This window comes from Candoia aspera, chromosome 1 (assembly GCF_035149785.1).
Source record: "Candoia aspera isolate rCanAsp1 chromosome 1, rCanAsp1.hap2, whole genome shotgun sequence".
Classification (NCBI taxonomy): Eukaryota; Metazoa; Chordata; class Lepidosauria; order Squamata; family Boidae; genus Candoia; species Candoia aspera.
This window is the reverse complement of record NC_086153.1, coordinates 284,054,875-284,071,442: the sequence shown is the minus strand read 5'-3', so window position 1 is coordinate 284,071,442 and position 16,568 is coordinate 284,054,875. Positions and strand designations below refer to the sequence as shown.

General features: G+C 38.3%; 1 protein-coding gene across 1 annotated transcript; it reads left to right on the top strand.

Moving 5' to 3' along the window:
- The first annotated feature begins 5,564 nt into the window (after positions 1–5,564).
- FAM98B (family with sequence similarity 98 member B) lies at positions 5,565–15,771 on the top strand. Its single transcript, XM_063289984.1, has 8 exons — positions 5,565–5,723; positions 8,382–8,530; positions 10,268–10,402; positions 11,297–11,487; positions 12,284–12,364; positions 12,664–12,780; positions 13,720–13,887; positions 15,232–15,771. The coding sequence occupies exons 1-8, from the start codon at positions 5,686–5,688 to the stop codon at positions 15,532–15,534; spliced, it is 1,182 nt and encodes a 393-aa protein (XP_063146054.1). The 5' UTR covers positions 5,565–5,685; the 3' UTR covers positions 15,535–15,771.
- The last annotated feature ends 797 nt before the right edge of the window (positions 15,772–16,568 follow it).

The following is a 16,568-nucleotide window of genomic DNA, read 5'->3' as shown; positions in this document are numbered from 1 at the left end:
TTGGAGTTTTTGAGGGGGGCAGTTGGACTGTTTGATTTCTGTAAGAAAAAAGCTCTGTGCGCATTGTGGGGATATATAAATGTTTTGGTCTATTTTGAAGTGGGATAAGGGTTTAAGAATATCTGGACTGTTTTTAGGGTTTGGCTGATTTCATTTATCTTTAATGATTTGGATTTAGATTACTAAGGTATAAAAATATTGCTTGGTTTTAGGTTTAACATGATTATTAAAATTATATTATCAAATATAATGGTAGATAATTTATATGCTTTTTAGTTTGATCTTTATTATAGTAGACAGGAATGTATAGAATAGTAGTAGGAAGGAAATAATTAAATAAATGTTATCCTTGAGGGGGTAGTTGATTAGGAGGGGTTTGAGTGTGTGTGTGTGTGTATTCTCTTTTTTAATATAATGGGATGGAGCAACTGTATTTAGTGATTTTTATAATGTGCCAATGGAATGAGTTATAGAAATAATGTGTTTTTGGTTTAATATAAGAGTAAGGGATTGATTATGGAAAATCGCTGTATATCTTTGCTGTTAAAAGTCGAAAGTCACCTCTTTTTGTAACTCTAAAATTTTTTTTCTCTTGTTTTTCCACACTTTCTTAGTTTTTTTCTTTGTAGTTTTTTGTTTTTCTGTAGCTTTTATCTTTGTTTGAAACTTAATAAAATTCTTATAAAAAAAACAAGACCTAACATCCATAATTGGCCTATTAATCACAATAAGATGGAACAAGTCAAAGTTGGAAGTTATCTTTCATTCATCAGGAAATAGAGTCCCACACCTGGCCCACACATCACAAGTGGTCCAGAGGAGTGCTATAGCTGCCCTAAAACTATTTGAGGCAAAAGTTATAGCATAATTATAGAACTATATAATTATATCTATCTATCCATCCATCCATCCATCCTTTCAAACATGTCCAATTCTCAGAGACTGCCTGCACTTTTCTTGGCAAGGTTTTTCAGAAGTGGCTTGCCATTGTCTCCTTCCTAGGGCTGAGAAAAAGTGACTGGCCTAAGGTCATCCAGTTGGATTTGTGCCTGAGGCAAAACTAGAACACATTTTCCTGGTTTCTAGCCTGATGCCTAAACCACTACACCAAACTGGCTCTCATCTATCTGTCTGTCTGTCTGTCTCTGTCTATTTATCATCTATCTCTATCTATGTTATAAATAAATATAAATATATATAACTATACCTATCCCATAACAATCCCATAACTATATGGGGTTCAACTGGGGCCTTACACTAATCTGGACGGCAGGAGAGTTTTATTTGCTGTTGTTGTTAAGCAAAGTAAAAAATCTTTGTTGATTTGATGCAGGTCACTCACAGACCTACCAGAAAATTGCAATCTACCATTTTCCTTTAGTAGCCATCAAAGTCTACACATGATATGCATACCTGATACAATTTTGAATCCAATCACTCAGCCCCATCTCTGCTGATATAAGTTAGAAAATCGAAAAGGAAATGTGTTTGAGAGAAAATATCTCTGAAATTTATCATTCCTTTGCTGTTCTCCTAATTTGTCTTCTGATGCAGGCTGTCAGCTTACCACTGGCCTTGAAGTAAGACTCTGGCCAAGGCACTCCATCTCCCAGGGCAGAGCAGACAAGACTGGTTGAGAAATCACTTCTTTTTTATAACTTCATAGACAGTGATTTGAAGCCCTGTGTCAAGATGGAGTATGGAAGAAGGGCTTCTTAATCATTTTCTTATAATATCTTTCCCTTTCTGGCATTCTTCAAATGTATTGGACTACAGCCTTTGTTATCTCTTTCTTCAGGTCAGTGGGACATTCTAGTTTAAGATATCTCATGTTAATTCACCAGGAGTGTGCAAGTTGGGGAGACTGTTGCTAAGTCCCCCCCCCCTTTAAAAATCATCTTATACAAAATGTTTACCTTCACAAGGATAAAGATACAGGCATTCCTTTATTTTATTCTTAGTAAAATTCAGAAAAAATCCTATAAAGTAATTACAAGAAAATTATTTTCAAAATCTAATTTGCTTAAATTTATATGCCCATGCTTTTTCTGATTATTTATATTGATTTCAGAAGTAATTATTTTTTAGCTTATCCAATATTTCCTAGCTTACAGTAAACAACAGGGCATTTTCAAAATCTTGTCTGTCTTTTGGCGTGAATGTTATTAAATTGATTTTAAATCAGACTACTGAAAATGATATAATTGTTTAGGTTAAACTAATAATTAAAATTGTTTCTTAAAATGTTTTTATTTACAACTAAAGCTATGATGCCCTCCACTGGCAGAGTGTTTTATCTTAATACAAAAAATTATTTTGATCTGGATAAATGTTCAGAACCAGCCATTTTATCATCTCTTTCCATTCAGTGAATACAATAAACCTATTAATCACTACACACATATTATTAAGGTATAGAATACTATAAGTAATGGAAAACGGAATACACATCTGAAGCAATATTTTGCAGAATAGAAAGGCAATGCTCTGTTGCTCTGTCCTGCATTCCAAGAACTGTGAAACTAATCAGAGTTCAGAAGCAGAACATGCAACATCCCTGTTACATCAACCCGTCCCACCCCGTCGTGCAGAGAGGGCATGCTACGGACCCCGTCTGCAAGAGAACTCCATCTGGCGGGGTCCAGGAGGCGGGCCTTCTCTGCAACAGCTCCCGCCCTTTGGAACATCCTTCCCCCGGAAGTGAGGTTGGCCTCCTCTCTTCTGGACTTCAGGAAACGGCTGAAGACCTGGTTTTGTCACCATGCCTGGAGTGGGGAGAGGAAGAGCCACTCGTGGGGCTGGTTGGTTCCCCACTCCTGCCGAGGCCAGTCTTGTTCCCCTTTGGGTGGTATTAGATCTGCCATTACTTGGATCTCATTACATATTGTATTTATTTATTGATATTTACGGATTAAGGATATTATTTATCCTTAAACTGTTTTATTGTGAACCGCCCAGAGTCCCCCGTATGTGGGAGATGGGAGGTGATAAAAATATGATAAATAAGTAAGTAAGTAAGTAAATAAATAATTGTATCTATTAATGAATGTTGTGACAAGCCCCTTTCCTGTGACAATTTAATAGATCACATATAACACGAAATACCGCTTGCAAAATTCATATACCCTAGCCTTTTCTTGTAACCTGCAAGTTTTCACAGCATCTTTTAAAGCCATTCAAGTAATGTCTCTTCATGGGTATTAAAAGGTTGCTTACATATAAGAAGTTCTATCAAAGGATGTATCGCTTTCAGTGAAAGTGCGCAGTATTTTCAATGGATACATAGTTGGGATTAATTTCTATACTAAAATGTGCAAAGATGTTAGCTTTCAGAGAAAGTATATAAAACAACTTCCAGAAACTTGGAAGTAGAGATTATATTACACAGTAACTACATGCAAAATTGTTGAAATCTGAAACATTTCAAAATATTCGAGTTTGAAACCGTCAAGTTTCAACCTTACAGGAAGTGTTCTAATGCTGTTACAACCATTCCAAAAGCACCAGCCTCCATTTGAGCTCAAAATTTCAGTTTTCAGTTTGAAACAGGCCCACATAGAACTTAGAATTCCTTCAGAATGCAGTGTTTTGACACAGCATGATGTTTAAAAAGCACCTAAAAGCCCTCCCCCTAAATATTTTTCTAAAATAAGAATATGGAATTTCTGTAATTATTGGGAAGAGTTTTAGGTGAGTGTTGAAATGTCTACCTGTTGCTCTGTTTTGGTTTCAAGTTACCTTGCAAGGGAACACAATTCTGGAAAGAAATGTAAAAAAGATGTAAATACGATGCTAATTTATATTCCTAAAATATTGAATCTGTCATTTTATGAAGGACTTTTGATTCCTGATGTTAAGGAATGGATTCCATGTTTGTTATTAATTTTTGAAATATCTTTATATTGTAAAAATAAGATGGAACAGTATGTTTCTATTTGGTCTAGATTTAATGTTAAATTTAAGGATTAATTTAATTGCATATTTTGATATTATACAGATCTTATTTCTTCTGTTACATTTTTGGTGCCTTCAAGTCAATGTTGATTCCTGGCAACTGCCTGGACAAGTCCCAGCAGTTTTCTTGCCTGGCTTTCAGAAGTGGTTTGCCATTGCCTCATTCCTAGGGCTGAGAGAAACTGACTGGCCCAAGATCACCCAGCTCGCTTTGTGCCTAAGGTGGGACTAGAACTCACAGTCCCCTGGTTTCTAGCCTGGTGCCTTAACCACTACACCAAACTGTTATGTTTTATTTTAATTATTATAATGTATAGTGCTTTTATATTGTAGAATCACTGGTGTATTTTGTCGTAGCTTTTTTTTTTAATTTCACCAATAAACATTTTAATTTTTTCTCACTGTTGAAATGTACTTGGAACTTGTAATTCAACAGCAGAGGTGGGAGGGAATGGCTTCCCATCTCTGTTCTTGGTTCCCTTCTTACCATGATCTCACATGGAAGAGTTTCACAGATGGTTTACAAAAGACATGGGCAAAACATTTTGAACTCAAGACTGTTTAAAGCTCAAAGCGGGCTCTTTTGATCTTACTGGACATGTGTCCAATGCTGACCTCAGTGTCCTATTCATTCCATCCCTTGCTGCTGAACTTAACACACAGGCTTCAGGTCCGACAGCGGTGTAATCAGTACTTTTCTTCCTTACCCAGGATGTGTCAACTCATCCCGGGTTACATTCTCACGTACGTGGGTTCGTGTTGGGAAACATCCTCCGACGTCCCTCACCGTGGAAGGCAGAAGGCCGAAAAGAAAAGCAAGCCGAGGGCTCGCCTCCACGCCACGCCTTTCCAGCCTCCTGGAAGCGAAACGAGGCCTGGTCGACGAGGCTGGAGGTCGGAGAGTGCAGCCGATCCCAAAAGTCGCCTTTCCTTTTTTTTTTTTATAAAGCTTTATTAGTTTTTTCAGAATATAATTAAAACACAAAATACAGAATATAGAACAGATAGAATACACGTCTAAAAAAGAAACAAGGAAAGCTAAAATAATTACATTATTTTCTCTTATCAATGCTGTCAGTTGACTTTCCAAGCGAGCACAAAGATGCGGACCTCCAGGGAGTCAGATTTCAAGTCCCACCAGCGGCCGGGTGGAGAGTTGCAGTCCGTCGAGGAGAAGACTGGCTGGGAGAGCCCCAAAGGCTCTCTTGATATTGTCACCATTGACAAAAGGCTGTCCTTGGGTGTGAAGCGAGTAAGACGGGATGTCCTTTCATCCAGTCCCTTTTCCTTGTCTGTTGACTCGCGTGGAAAGCGAAAGAGTGGCGATTAGGAAAAGCTCCTTCTAGCGGAACGTCTCGGATTCACGGAAGGCGGATTTCTAACTCGGCGGGTTAGATACTCCGCGGAACATTACGCAGGCCAACCTTCTTGGTTTTTGAGAAAAGCGGGAACAAAGGAAGGGAGAAGCCTTGCGCCCCGGCAATTTCATGCGTTTTCAAGTAAGACCTGGGGAAAGTAGCGTAAAGGGGCCAAGCCAACCGAGCAACGCTCGAGGACCCCCGATAGTAGCCCGCCGCGATCCACGGCGTGGCAGATAAAATACCGGAACCAAAAGGCTGGCCCACTGAGGTTGACGAGCTTGTTTGAATGGAGCACCAGGCTCTTTGTGGCAGGAGGCGGGAGTGAGAGAGCTGCAGTCCGGAGAAAGAAGTCGTTGGCGTAGAGCTGAAGATGGAGTGTGATATTCTGGACGCGCTCGAGGCTTTAGGGTGAGATGGAGGAGGGCTATTCCAGCTCGGGGCAAGGGTGGTGGGGTTCCGGCTGAAATGAGGCCGTACGTCGATTGCACATTCAATCCGGCGGCACAGATACAAGGCCTCCCGGGCTGTGCAGAAAGGCCGGCTTGATGGGACTGGTCGAAGTTTTCGCCTTCGTTCAGGTCTCCCGCTCATCGCCTCGGTTGTCCCGCCGGCGAATCGAAGCGCCTCGCGATTCATTTGAAAACCCGCGGGGCTCCCCTTGCACTTACCGCCGCGCGGGGGGATCGTTCCCACAGCTTGGTTGGAGGCGTTTATTGTGCGTGCCCAAGTCGGCTGCAAACATTTCTCCCCATCTCTGAGAATCAGTGACTGGTGGAGAAATATTCTCCAAATTCGTTGTAGTTTTTCCCAAGAATGAATGGTCTTCTATTATATATTCAATTCATCTTCACTGATGCACAGAGTTTAATTTTTCTCTAGGTGACATAAATTAGATAGATAGATAGATAGATAGATAGATAGATAGATAGATAGATAGATAGATAGATAGATAGATGCTGCTACAGGCTTAACATTCCTGATTTTTACATTGCCTCTGAACATGAGCAATTGCTTGCTCAATGCTAATATTTGCATTTTGCCAGGGGATCTAAATTGCTGAAGTATGGACAGAATCAGGCATTTAAAAAAATAACATCTGTGTATTAGATTCTTGTGGGAAATAATTGTTTTAAAAATTGTAGAGATTGATTGATTAATGGTCAGTTGACAGCCTGATCCTAAGGATGTATACTTGGAAGAAAGGCATGTTGATTTCAGTTCAATAACTTCCAAATAATGTGCAATGTAATACACCCTAAGAGACCCAGTTTAGTGTAGTGGTTAAGGCACTATGCTAGAAACTGGGAGACTGTGAATTCTAGTCCTACCTTAGGCATGAAGCTCACAGGGTGATCTTGGGCCAATCACTTTCTCTCAGCCCTAAGAAGAAGGCAGTGGCAAAGCACTTCTGAAAAGCTTGCCAGGAAAACTGCAGGGACTAGTCTAGGCAGTCACCAGGAATCAACACTGACTTGAAGGTACAAATAAAAATGAATAAATATACCATAACATATTTAATTGCACTGCATTGTATCTTGTGCTTTCTTTTTGAGGAAGGAAGAATATGCTTTGCAGGAAAACAATTCAAGTTTTAAACCTTGGCTGATTTTGAAAAAGTTAATTGGGATACCTGGATGGGAAATCCCAGTGCTGTAGGCTGTAAAAAAAAAAATTCCCAGCAGTTGGTCTATGTGGTCTTCAGGACTCAAGCTCAAGTCAAGGGAGACTTTATTTTTAATAGACATGAGGGTGGTAGCATCTTCAGGCTTCTTGTATTTATATCATTCCCTTATGAGAAGTTGTAGTAAGGCAAAATAGGCTTGCTACTGATCCCAAGAGGAAAATTTGAATAGCCATATATGGCTGTTTTTGCATCATATGCTAGGCAGTCGTTTGTGGCTCAGTATGGTTTGGTAACCCAGCCAGTATGGTTAATAAGTGATTCAGTGTATTGTACAAACTCAAGCAATCCAATAAGCTATGGTTCAGTTAACCATGCGTAAATATATAGTGTGAACATAATATGTGACAAAAAAGTAGAAAACTTATCCCACAAAGAAACACAGATATGGAGAAGATTGTGACAAAGTAGACTGTGCACCAATTTAGTGTAGTGTCCAAGGGCAGTTGAGGGCAAAGTAAGGGACCCTGTTTTTATAATTCTTTATAACTCTCTTTTAATTCTTTATCTTTAAATGAGACTTGAACTGAATATTTCTTCAATAGAGGATGCCTTCTGTCCTCTGTAAATGTAGGACATGTGGCTATCTTTCTGTGTAAGGCAGTGGTGCCGGGTAATGGGGCTAGGATAACTTGGCAGTTCTGTATATGACAAAAACTGTACTTGCATGTTTAAATGTACTTGCATGTTTTGGTACATAAACATTCAGTACTCACAGGTTACTGAAACAGTAACTGTGTGTAGGACACCACCAACCAAGCTGTGTGAAAAATTCTCCCTGGCAGCAGTAGTTCAAGAGGAACCAGCTCTTCTTCCTGCAGGATTTATAAAGAAGCAGAAGTATGTGCTTAGTTAACAACAGAAGAGACCAGGAAAGAATGGAGGCATTGGGTGGGATTATTTGATGGCAGGAATTTGAGGGAGCATATTAAACCTCTCTTTCTGCATAGCCCAGGAGATGTCCTTATTTGACCAAACTGACACTGTCTCCTACATACCAGAAGTTCGTATACGTTCAGTTGCAGCCACTGTTTCTGCATCCGTGAGGCACAGTTCATTCATAGAATAGGCCCCAGTAATGTAATTCTCCCTCCCTCCTGCCTGTGATTCAGATTTACTATGGAGGTTGGAAGACTTTAGACAGCTAATCTGAGAGCTGCAGGAGGGGGGGATTATGGAAAATTCCCAGGTATGAGCAGAAGTATGCTGGAAAGGTCAGTTGTAAATACAGCATCTCATGGAACTGGGATTGTTGTTATTTTTTCAGTACATCTTTATGAATAACTGAACACCGTCTGTACTAAAACTTTTCCCTATTTTTAATAATTTTAATTTTTAAAATATTTTTGAGTTATGAGTTTTGAATTTTGTATTTTTCTCTCTAGATATAAAGGCCCTCTTCTGGATGAAGGTGCTCTTAATAAGGCAGCAGAAAGTGGGTTGGCTTCCCAAGATTTCTGTGAGCTTTGTGTTTGGTTAAGTTCCAGAATACAGCCATTATGTAACCTGGAAGAAAGCATCTCCTCCACAGCTGGTATTCCTTACCTGATTTTTATTTGAAACTGTTGGAAGTACTTGTATGAGAAAGGAAGAGTCATAAATTGTAATTAATCCATTACAATTTCATTATAATTTCCATTTTTGTAATATTGCAATGGAAGCTTTTGTGAAATTTTTGACATTTGGCTTTATCCTTAATGTGACACCTCCAATTTGTGAATTCTGAGGATTTTTCCTATTTTAAGTTGAAACTAAAATCATTGCTATGTGAACCTGAACTAGAACTGAATTTCTGTAAAAATGTACATACGATAATGAAAAAAAAATTATTAGCTCTTTTATGACAAAATTGCTTCTCTTTTTGATAGAGAAGCAGGCAGAATTTTCCAGGAGAAAATAAAGTTAAGTAAATGATAGTTGTTGCAGAACAAGTGCAAACTGCTTCTCTCATAGTTAAAAGATTAGCTTGTAGAGCAACGTGAATGTCTAAAAGTGTGATTCAAATGATAAGATGAGTTTTTGAGTTAGGCTAGATGAGTGATAGTTATGTTCACACAACATGTTAAAGCTATTGTTAGTTTTAACTGAATTGTTGAGCAACGGAATTGGTCTTGCAGACAAAATAATGATGGTTTACTTGTGCAATTCTAGATGTACTCTTCTTTTTATTGTTGTACTGTATTGAACTGATCTGTAGATTAGTTAGCAACTTTAGTTGGTGACATAAACAAATAGGCAGTAAGCCAGGAATCCATAATCGAACAATACATTCCTGTTTTTATATCTTGCTGAATTGTAGTTGTAATCAATAAGCCAACTGCAAACCAGTTTCAAACTGATATAGTGAACTAAAAACAAACCATGGTTTGTTCCAGTACTATCATGATGTGACTCCAGTCGTGCATTATGTTTAACTCAAAGAAACATCATTGGGGTTTACCAGGCAATGTGAATCCAGTTAAGGAGAATAGCCAGTAGAGAGATGATGGCCTTTTGTAGAAAACTGTTGACATCTGCAGATATTTTTGGTCAGTTCAGTTTTTAACATTTTAAGTACACAGAGAACAGGATTGCTAGTCGATTATTACCTTGTAATGCCAAATGCTCCCCTGAGTGGGGGAGATGGGCAGTAATAAAAATATGACCAATCAATCAATCAGTAAATAATCAGTTCCAAAAGAGGTTATGCTTTTCACTGAACACTGTGTTATTGCAAGTACAGTTTATAACTTTACATGTTGATTTTTATTCATGTTCTCTAGAAATGGCCTTGTGTGCTTCTCTTTAACTTTTCAGCTTTTTATGATTTATGGTTTGTGACTAGTACTATTCACAGTATTCTTAGATCTGGTCCATAAATTTAAATTACAGGACTTTCTCTTTGTTGCTGTGAGAGACAAAAAGCCCTGACTAAATTAAGTTCAAATTGTATCAGTTTTGTTTATTTATCTATACTACAAGCCAATATAAACATAATTGCTTAGGATTAATATTATTTATGTACCTTTTGTGGATTGACTTTTCTGAAGAATGAAGTTTTAATGCATACTAATAGGATACACACAAACAAGTTGTATCTTAATGCATTCCATCACAAATAAGGCAAATAATACATTACTATCAAAAGGACCATCATTACTGAATGAAACTTAACCCAGCTAGCTCAAAGTCCTTAAATGGCTACTGAATCTGTTGTTTTTTTTACAATAGTGCCTAAAATGGAAATAGATTTGAGGATATCTATTTTTCTCTTGACTTGATTTTTTTTAAGATGGTGAAGATGTTGAAGGTTTACAACTTGAGATGAGTGGCTTTTTAAAAGAACTGGCTTGTCCATATTCCACACTTGTGTCTGGAGAAATTAAAGACCGGTTAAAAAAGAAAGAAGATTGTCTTAAAGTCCTGTGTAAGTTAGTAGAGTGTTCCTTGTTGCAATATTATATTTGCTTGTTTTTTCCTGAAATTTCGAGAAAAGGAAGAAATCCACTTTGTCTGAAACTTGTTTCATAGACAATTTGACACCAAAACATGCAGAATAAAGAAACATCAGGCAGGAGATAGGATTTTTATTTATTTGTTTAATCAACTTATATGGCCACCCATCTCAACAAATGACTCTGGGCGGCTAAAATTGTGAAAAAAGGAAAAAAATAAAAACATATAAAAACAGTAAAATACACAGCAGCTGAGAAAACAATGATTAGCATGCTCAGGATACAGGCCCCTTCATACTTTTGAGACCCCAGGCCTGAGCCCAGAATCAGGTCTTTTTGCAAGGCCAGCAGGGTTAGGGCCAATCTGATCTTTGGAGGACAGGTGCTAGGTCAGAAATTGCTTATCTTCGGGGCCTGCCAACCAGCATTCCTTAGCTAATGAGACCTGAAGCATGCCCATCCTGCTGGACTGGATAGGACGGGCAGAAACAACCAGGGAAAGATGGTCCCACAAGTAGCGTGTCTACCTACTCTATTATTAGTATTTTATTAGTAGTATGTCATTCTTACTGCTGAATTCTTCTGTGTTGACATGAATTGTGCTACTGCACACCCTGGTTCACGTTAACCAAGTGATGGTGGATGGATGTATTGGTATTAATCCATTTCCTCTAAAGGAAATACTGGATTGCTCTAACTATTATAAAATTAACTTCACTTTTAATCTACTTTTTATTTGCTTCGTGCCTTATTTTATTTAGCTTTATATTGATATCCCAACAAGCTTGGCAGAACATTAAACATATTTTTTTGCTGAAAAACAAAAACAAGTTTTTACATGTCTCTTTTCTGTCCTTATTTTATAGTATTTTTAAGCACAGAACTTCAGGCTTTGCAGATACTACAGTTTAAACAATGTAAAGGTTCTTGTTTGGCAAAGAATGATGAAGTCCATCAAGAAATCCTGATGATCTGTGATGTTTTAGGGGTACCAAAGTCGTCAGCATCTTCTGACTTTTGCCCTCTCCCTGTCTTGTTAAACAATATAGAGTCAAAGGTATAGTATATTTTCTACATTTGAATGCTGTATAACTAGTTTCAGTCTATTGTGAAGAAAATAGAAAACAATACTCTAATCAAGGAACCACCAAGGAGGAAACCACACCCCCAACAAAATTGGCAGGGCAAGCTACTATATATTAATAGGCAGCAAACCCCACACTCACACTGATGTTACCTAGGTGGGTAATGAAATGTCTACAAGCAAACAACCAAGCTCAGAAAGCACCAAGAACTCAACAAGTCAACCCAAGCTACATATATTCTCTTACATTGGAATTAAAATCATATTGAGTACAAACCTATAAAACTAGAAAAAGAGAAATGTTGTGGTCTGGCATCCATGTGGGTGCAGGCACATAACTTTTGGAAAGGTATTCCATAAGCAGGGCCCCACAGCTAAGTAGGCTTTGTAGCTATCTACCTCACTTCTTTTGGTAGAAGAACCTAGAGAAGGTGCATAAGGGAGGTGGCATTTAACATGCAACAAAGAAAGAAAGTGCAAAGCTGTTTGGGTGAGCCAGCTATATATTACTCCATGTAATTTCCTCATACTTGGGAAGTGGTGGAAGATCGTATTTACCCATCTTTGGGAAATGGTGGGAGAAAGAGAGATAAAAGGCATCTTGCCTGCATGTACAAATCAGTGTATTGGCTGCTGTAAGATCATTTAAAATCATTGTATCCAATTCCTGCTGATGGGTGTTTCATGCTTTAATGTAATTGCCTAGATACATAGGAGATTCATTTTGGAAGTCGTAATGGTTAAGAGATGTCCGTTCTACTTTTTTCAGCTTAAGGATGTTTTGTCAAAAATTCCCAATGGATACATGGAGAAACCTCTGCTAAAAACTCCATTGAATGCAAACCAAATGGTAACATCCTTTTTTTTTTAACTTACATATTTAGTGGGCGTACAGATTAATTATTGGGTGTACATTTCGTTTCTCTGCATTTATTTGGATCAAATTTGAATATAGGAATTCATATTTATTGAGGTTGGATTTGCATTATTGTGCTGTCAAGTCGGTGTCAACTCTTAGCAGCCACATAGATTTTCTCAATGTTGATCTGTCCCCAACCTGCTGCTTCAAGTCTTCCGATGGTGGTGTTGGATTTAAACATAAGTAACTTCTACAAAATGATTACTTTAAGCGATTTCTATTTGCCGTAGAAGCAGCTGGAAAAAATAAATGAGGCTCTTCTCACTGAATATGAATGCCGCAGGCGGATGTTAATAAAGCGTTTAGATGTAACTGTACAGTCCTTTGGGTGGTCTGATAGGGCTAAGGTGAGTATGTTCTATTGCTTACTTGTTGATCGAAGAGAATGTTGTTGTGGAAGATGTAAAGATAGAGTTTTTCTGTTATAACGAAGAAAGTGAAATCTAGCTATTTGTTTCTCCTTTACTCGTTTACATTTCAGCAGGTATAGCACTTGGCCAAATTGATCTAGGCTTAGGAGTAAAAAGGGTCAGGCCTTAGATGGGAGACCATCAGGGAGCAGCAATGCTACAGGCTTGACTCAGTAGTTGAAAAGCATTCTGGAACAGGAAGAAAATGGCAAACTGCTTCTGAGTTACAGCTAGTGAAATTGCATGGATATGCCCTGTAGTCAGCATAACCTTGCTTGATTTGGATGTGTCCTTACATTGTATATATATTTCCATTGTAAGGATACATTGATTTTTTCCTGAAAATTTTTAATGTATGCTTTGAAATAGTTCTTGAATATTAATTTTGAATTAATATTCAAAAATTGGATATATAGGATCTTAACTGAATATGCAACTTTGAATTAATATTCAAAAATTGAATATTAATTCAGAGTTGCATATTCAGTTAAGATCCTATGTATATAATCTTGATTTTGATCAAAGTGATTTCTGCATGAGCTCTGGCTTCTGAAGATAAAAGCTATTACATCAGTTGAATATAAGCTTTCTTTTTTTTTTATTAAAGCAACAAAACCATAAACAAAGGTTCTCATTGACTCTATTATCTACTTTATCTAACCCCAACTTAACTGTGTATGACATTTAAACAATCAAGTGTTATTCCTAAGCCTTTCAGCAGCTTTTTCTTTTGTCATTAGGAACTTACTTGAAACTAAACTGCAAAATGGAAACTAACAATATACATGAACATAAACAATAAAGTTAAACTTCCTAATTTGTTGTTCTTTGTGATAGTTTTTGTAGCTATAAAATATGTGTGTCCATTTTTTTTAGCTGAAAACAGATGATATTGCAAGGATATACCAACCCAAACGTTACGGACTCACTCCTAAATCAGTGATTTCAATAGCTCATCTTCTAGCTGCTTGTGAAGATTTGTCAAAGATAGTAAGAACAAGCAGTGGCTCTACGCGGGAAAAGACTGTTTGCGCAATCAATAAGGTATGCTTTTCATTAATGCAGCAGTTATACATTTTGTACTGAACCATTAAGAATTTGTGCTAGTTCTCTGGACTTTTAATGTTTCTGATAATTTTCATGGCAATACAGTGAGGTGAGTTATTCTGAGAAAGTGAGGTATGAGTGCCTTTTTTCTGCATTTTGGCAGTCAATTGTGGCAGCTATTGGAAAATTGGCAAAGGCATATATGCTTTCATCGTCCGTTAGGCCTTTGTCAACTCTTCTTGCTACTAAATATGACTACTAAAATTCCAACTGTTCAGGCTGTGCTTGGTTTCCTGACTGGCTTTCTACTTGAGCCACAATGTGTTCAGTGAAAAATGCTCTTTGAAGTTGGCAGAAACCTCTCTTGGGAGATGGACTATTTCCACTGGACCTTTAATTCAAGTTAGAAGTGCAAAATTTTATAGGGGTGATTTGAGAATTGACAGAATATTGTGTCTTTGCTAACATGAAGGAAATAAAATCTGCAGAAATTTATTTGTTTATTTTCTATCCTGCCTTTATTATTTTTATAAATAATAAATAACTTCAAGGAAACACTTGTTTGAGCAAAGAAACTTAGCACTGTGTATTTAGAATCAACAATTATCATTGTTTTTTACCTGAACATGAAACAGATCTCTTGTAACACAATATTGTGTCATAGTCTTTTAAATTGGAATAGCTTTTTCCGCTACTATGGCCATTGTATCACATCACCTTCGCAATGCAGTGTGATACGATGAGAGTCAAATGGTTTTCAGCTGGAAACATGTCAGGGCATTTACCCTATAATAATGAATACCCTGATATTTGCAAGCTTCAAAGATACTGGGGATGGATACAATACCTTAGTGGGAGAGATAGTGAAATCCTGGTCCTCACAGCACTAGATAACAAGTTATTTGGTGAATCAACTTGCTGTTTTTCTCTGAAGTAGTTTAGAACTAGGCTGATTAAATAAGTTATGCTTTGGAGAAATGCTTCATAAACCACATGCTTTTGTACATCAGTTCCTTTTTGCAAAATCTCAGGAATTTCTCACTGTTGCTCTACATCAAGTACAATAATGTACACTTAATACAGATTAGCCTTGTGTTTTGTACCCAATGCTATTTGGTATCTAAAGACCTTTATTAACTGTTTTGGCTTGTGATTCTTCATAATTGACTATTCCATCATAGATTATATTGTATTACACACTTTTGGAGTAATACATTAATGGATGAAAACTTGGTGGTTTTAACCACATACATAAATACACTTTCTCTCTCTCAGTAATTTGATATTCTGAAACCAAGAGGGAAATATGACCTTACTGGGCTGTGTATGTTTTCTGAACAGGTCTTGATGGGAAGAGTTCCAGATCGTGGCGGCAGACCAACAGAAATTGATCCGCCACCTCCTGAAATGCCCCCATGGCAGAAGAGACAGGATGGCGGTGGTAGAGGAGGCAGGGGAGGTTGGGGAGGAGATGGAGGAAATAGAGGTGGGGGTGGGAGAGGTGGGTGGGGTGGGGGTGGGAGAGGAGGGGGTTGGGGTGGCTGGAGAGGAGGAGGTGGATTTCAAGGGAGGGGTGATTATAGTGGGAGAGGAGGCTATGGGGAGTCGTATGGTGGAAGGGGAGGTGGCTACAGGAGATATTAACATCTTTAATAATGTTGACTGACATGCACATACCTTGACAGTAGGGACTCAGAATACATTATAGCTGATTGGCAGCATGATGCTTGAACTGCATTGATCATCCTTATTGATGAATTATTATTGTTCCATTAATTCAAAACCACCCTATACAAAATTAAGTTTCACTACAGACATGACTTCTGTTCATGCACATGTATGTACTCATGCATGTGTGATTAATGGGGATATATACATGAATGGAAGCAATGACTGATGAAAAACCTTTGTGTTCCAAATATTTATTCTTTTCTTTATTTAATTTATACCACCTCTCATCTCCCCCAACAGGGGACTCTGGGCAGTTTACAATAAAAGGTAATAAAAATGTATAAACCTAAAATTACAATCTAAGAATATAAATAGAATAAATAGATATAAAACCCAAGAGGAAGTGGAATCCCAGTAGGGGGTGCTCTGGTGCCAACCATCCCCAGGTGGAGCTGTTACCTTTCGCATCCCAAGCAAGGCAGCAGAACCAGGTCTTCAAATTCTTCTGGAAGGCCAGGAGCGAGGAAATCCGTCTCAACTCCGGGGCAAGATGTTCCAAAGGGCGGGCGCCACTGCAGAGAAGTCACGCCTCCTGGACCCCGCTAGATGGAAATCCTTTACTGATGGGGTCTGTAGCATGCCCTCTCTGCCTGACTGGGTGGGGCAGGTTGATGTTATGGGGATGAGACGGTCCCTCGGGTACCCTGGTCCCATGCCATGCAGTGCTTTAAAGGTGATAACCAACACCTTGAATTGGACCTGGAAGCAAACTGGTATCCAATGTAGCTCGCGTAACGGCGGTGTCACGTGTGCCGTTTTTACAGCACCAATAACTCTGCAGCCGCATTCTGGACCAGCTGAAGCTTCTGGAAACTCTTCAAGGGTAGCCCCATGTAGAGCGCGTTGCAATAGTCTATATGGGAGATAACAAGGGCATGAGTGACTGTTTGGAGGGCATCTCGATCCAGGAATGGGTGTAGCTGGTGCACCACCTGAAAATGTGCAAA

Bases quoted from the DNA above. Each gene is read 5' to 3' on its own strand.
- FAM98B (XM_063289984.1), top strand. From the start codon at position 5,686: ATGGAGTGTGATATTCTGGACGCGCTCGAGGCTTTAGG. The intron at 8,531-10,267 runs GTATTCCTTACC...ATTTTTTTTAAG, and splicing joins AAGCATCTCCTCCACAGCTG to ATGGTGAAGATGTTGAAGGT. The intron at 12,365-12,663 runs GTAACATCCTTT...TATTTGCCGTAG, and splicing joins CATTGAATGCAAACCAAATG to AAGCAGCTGGAAAAAATAAA.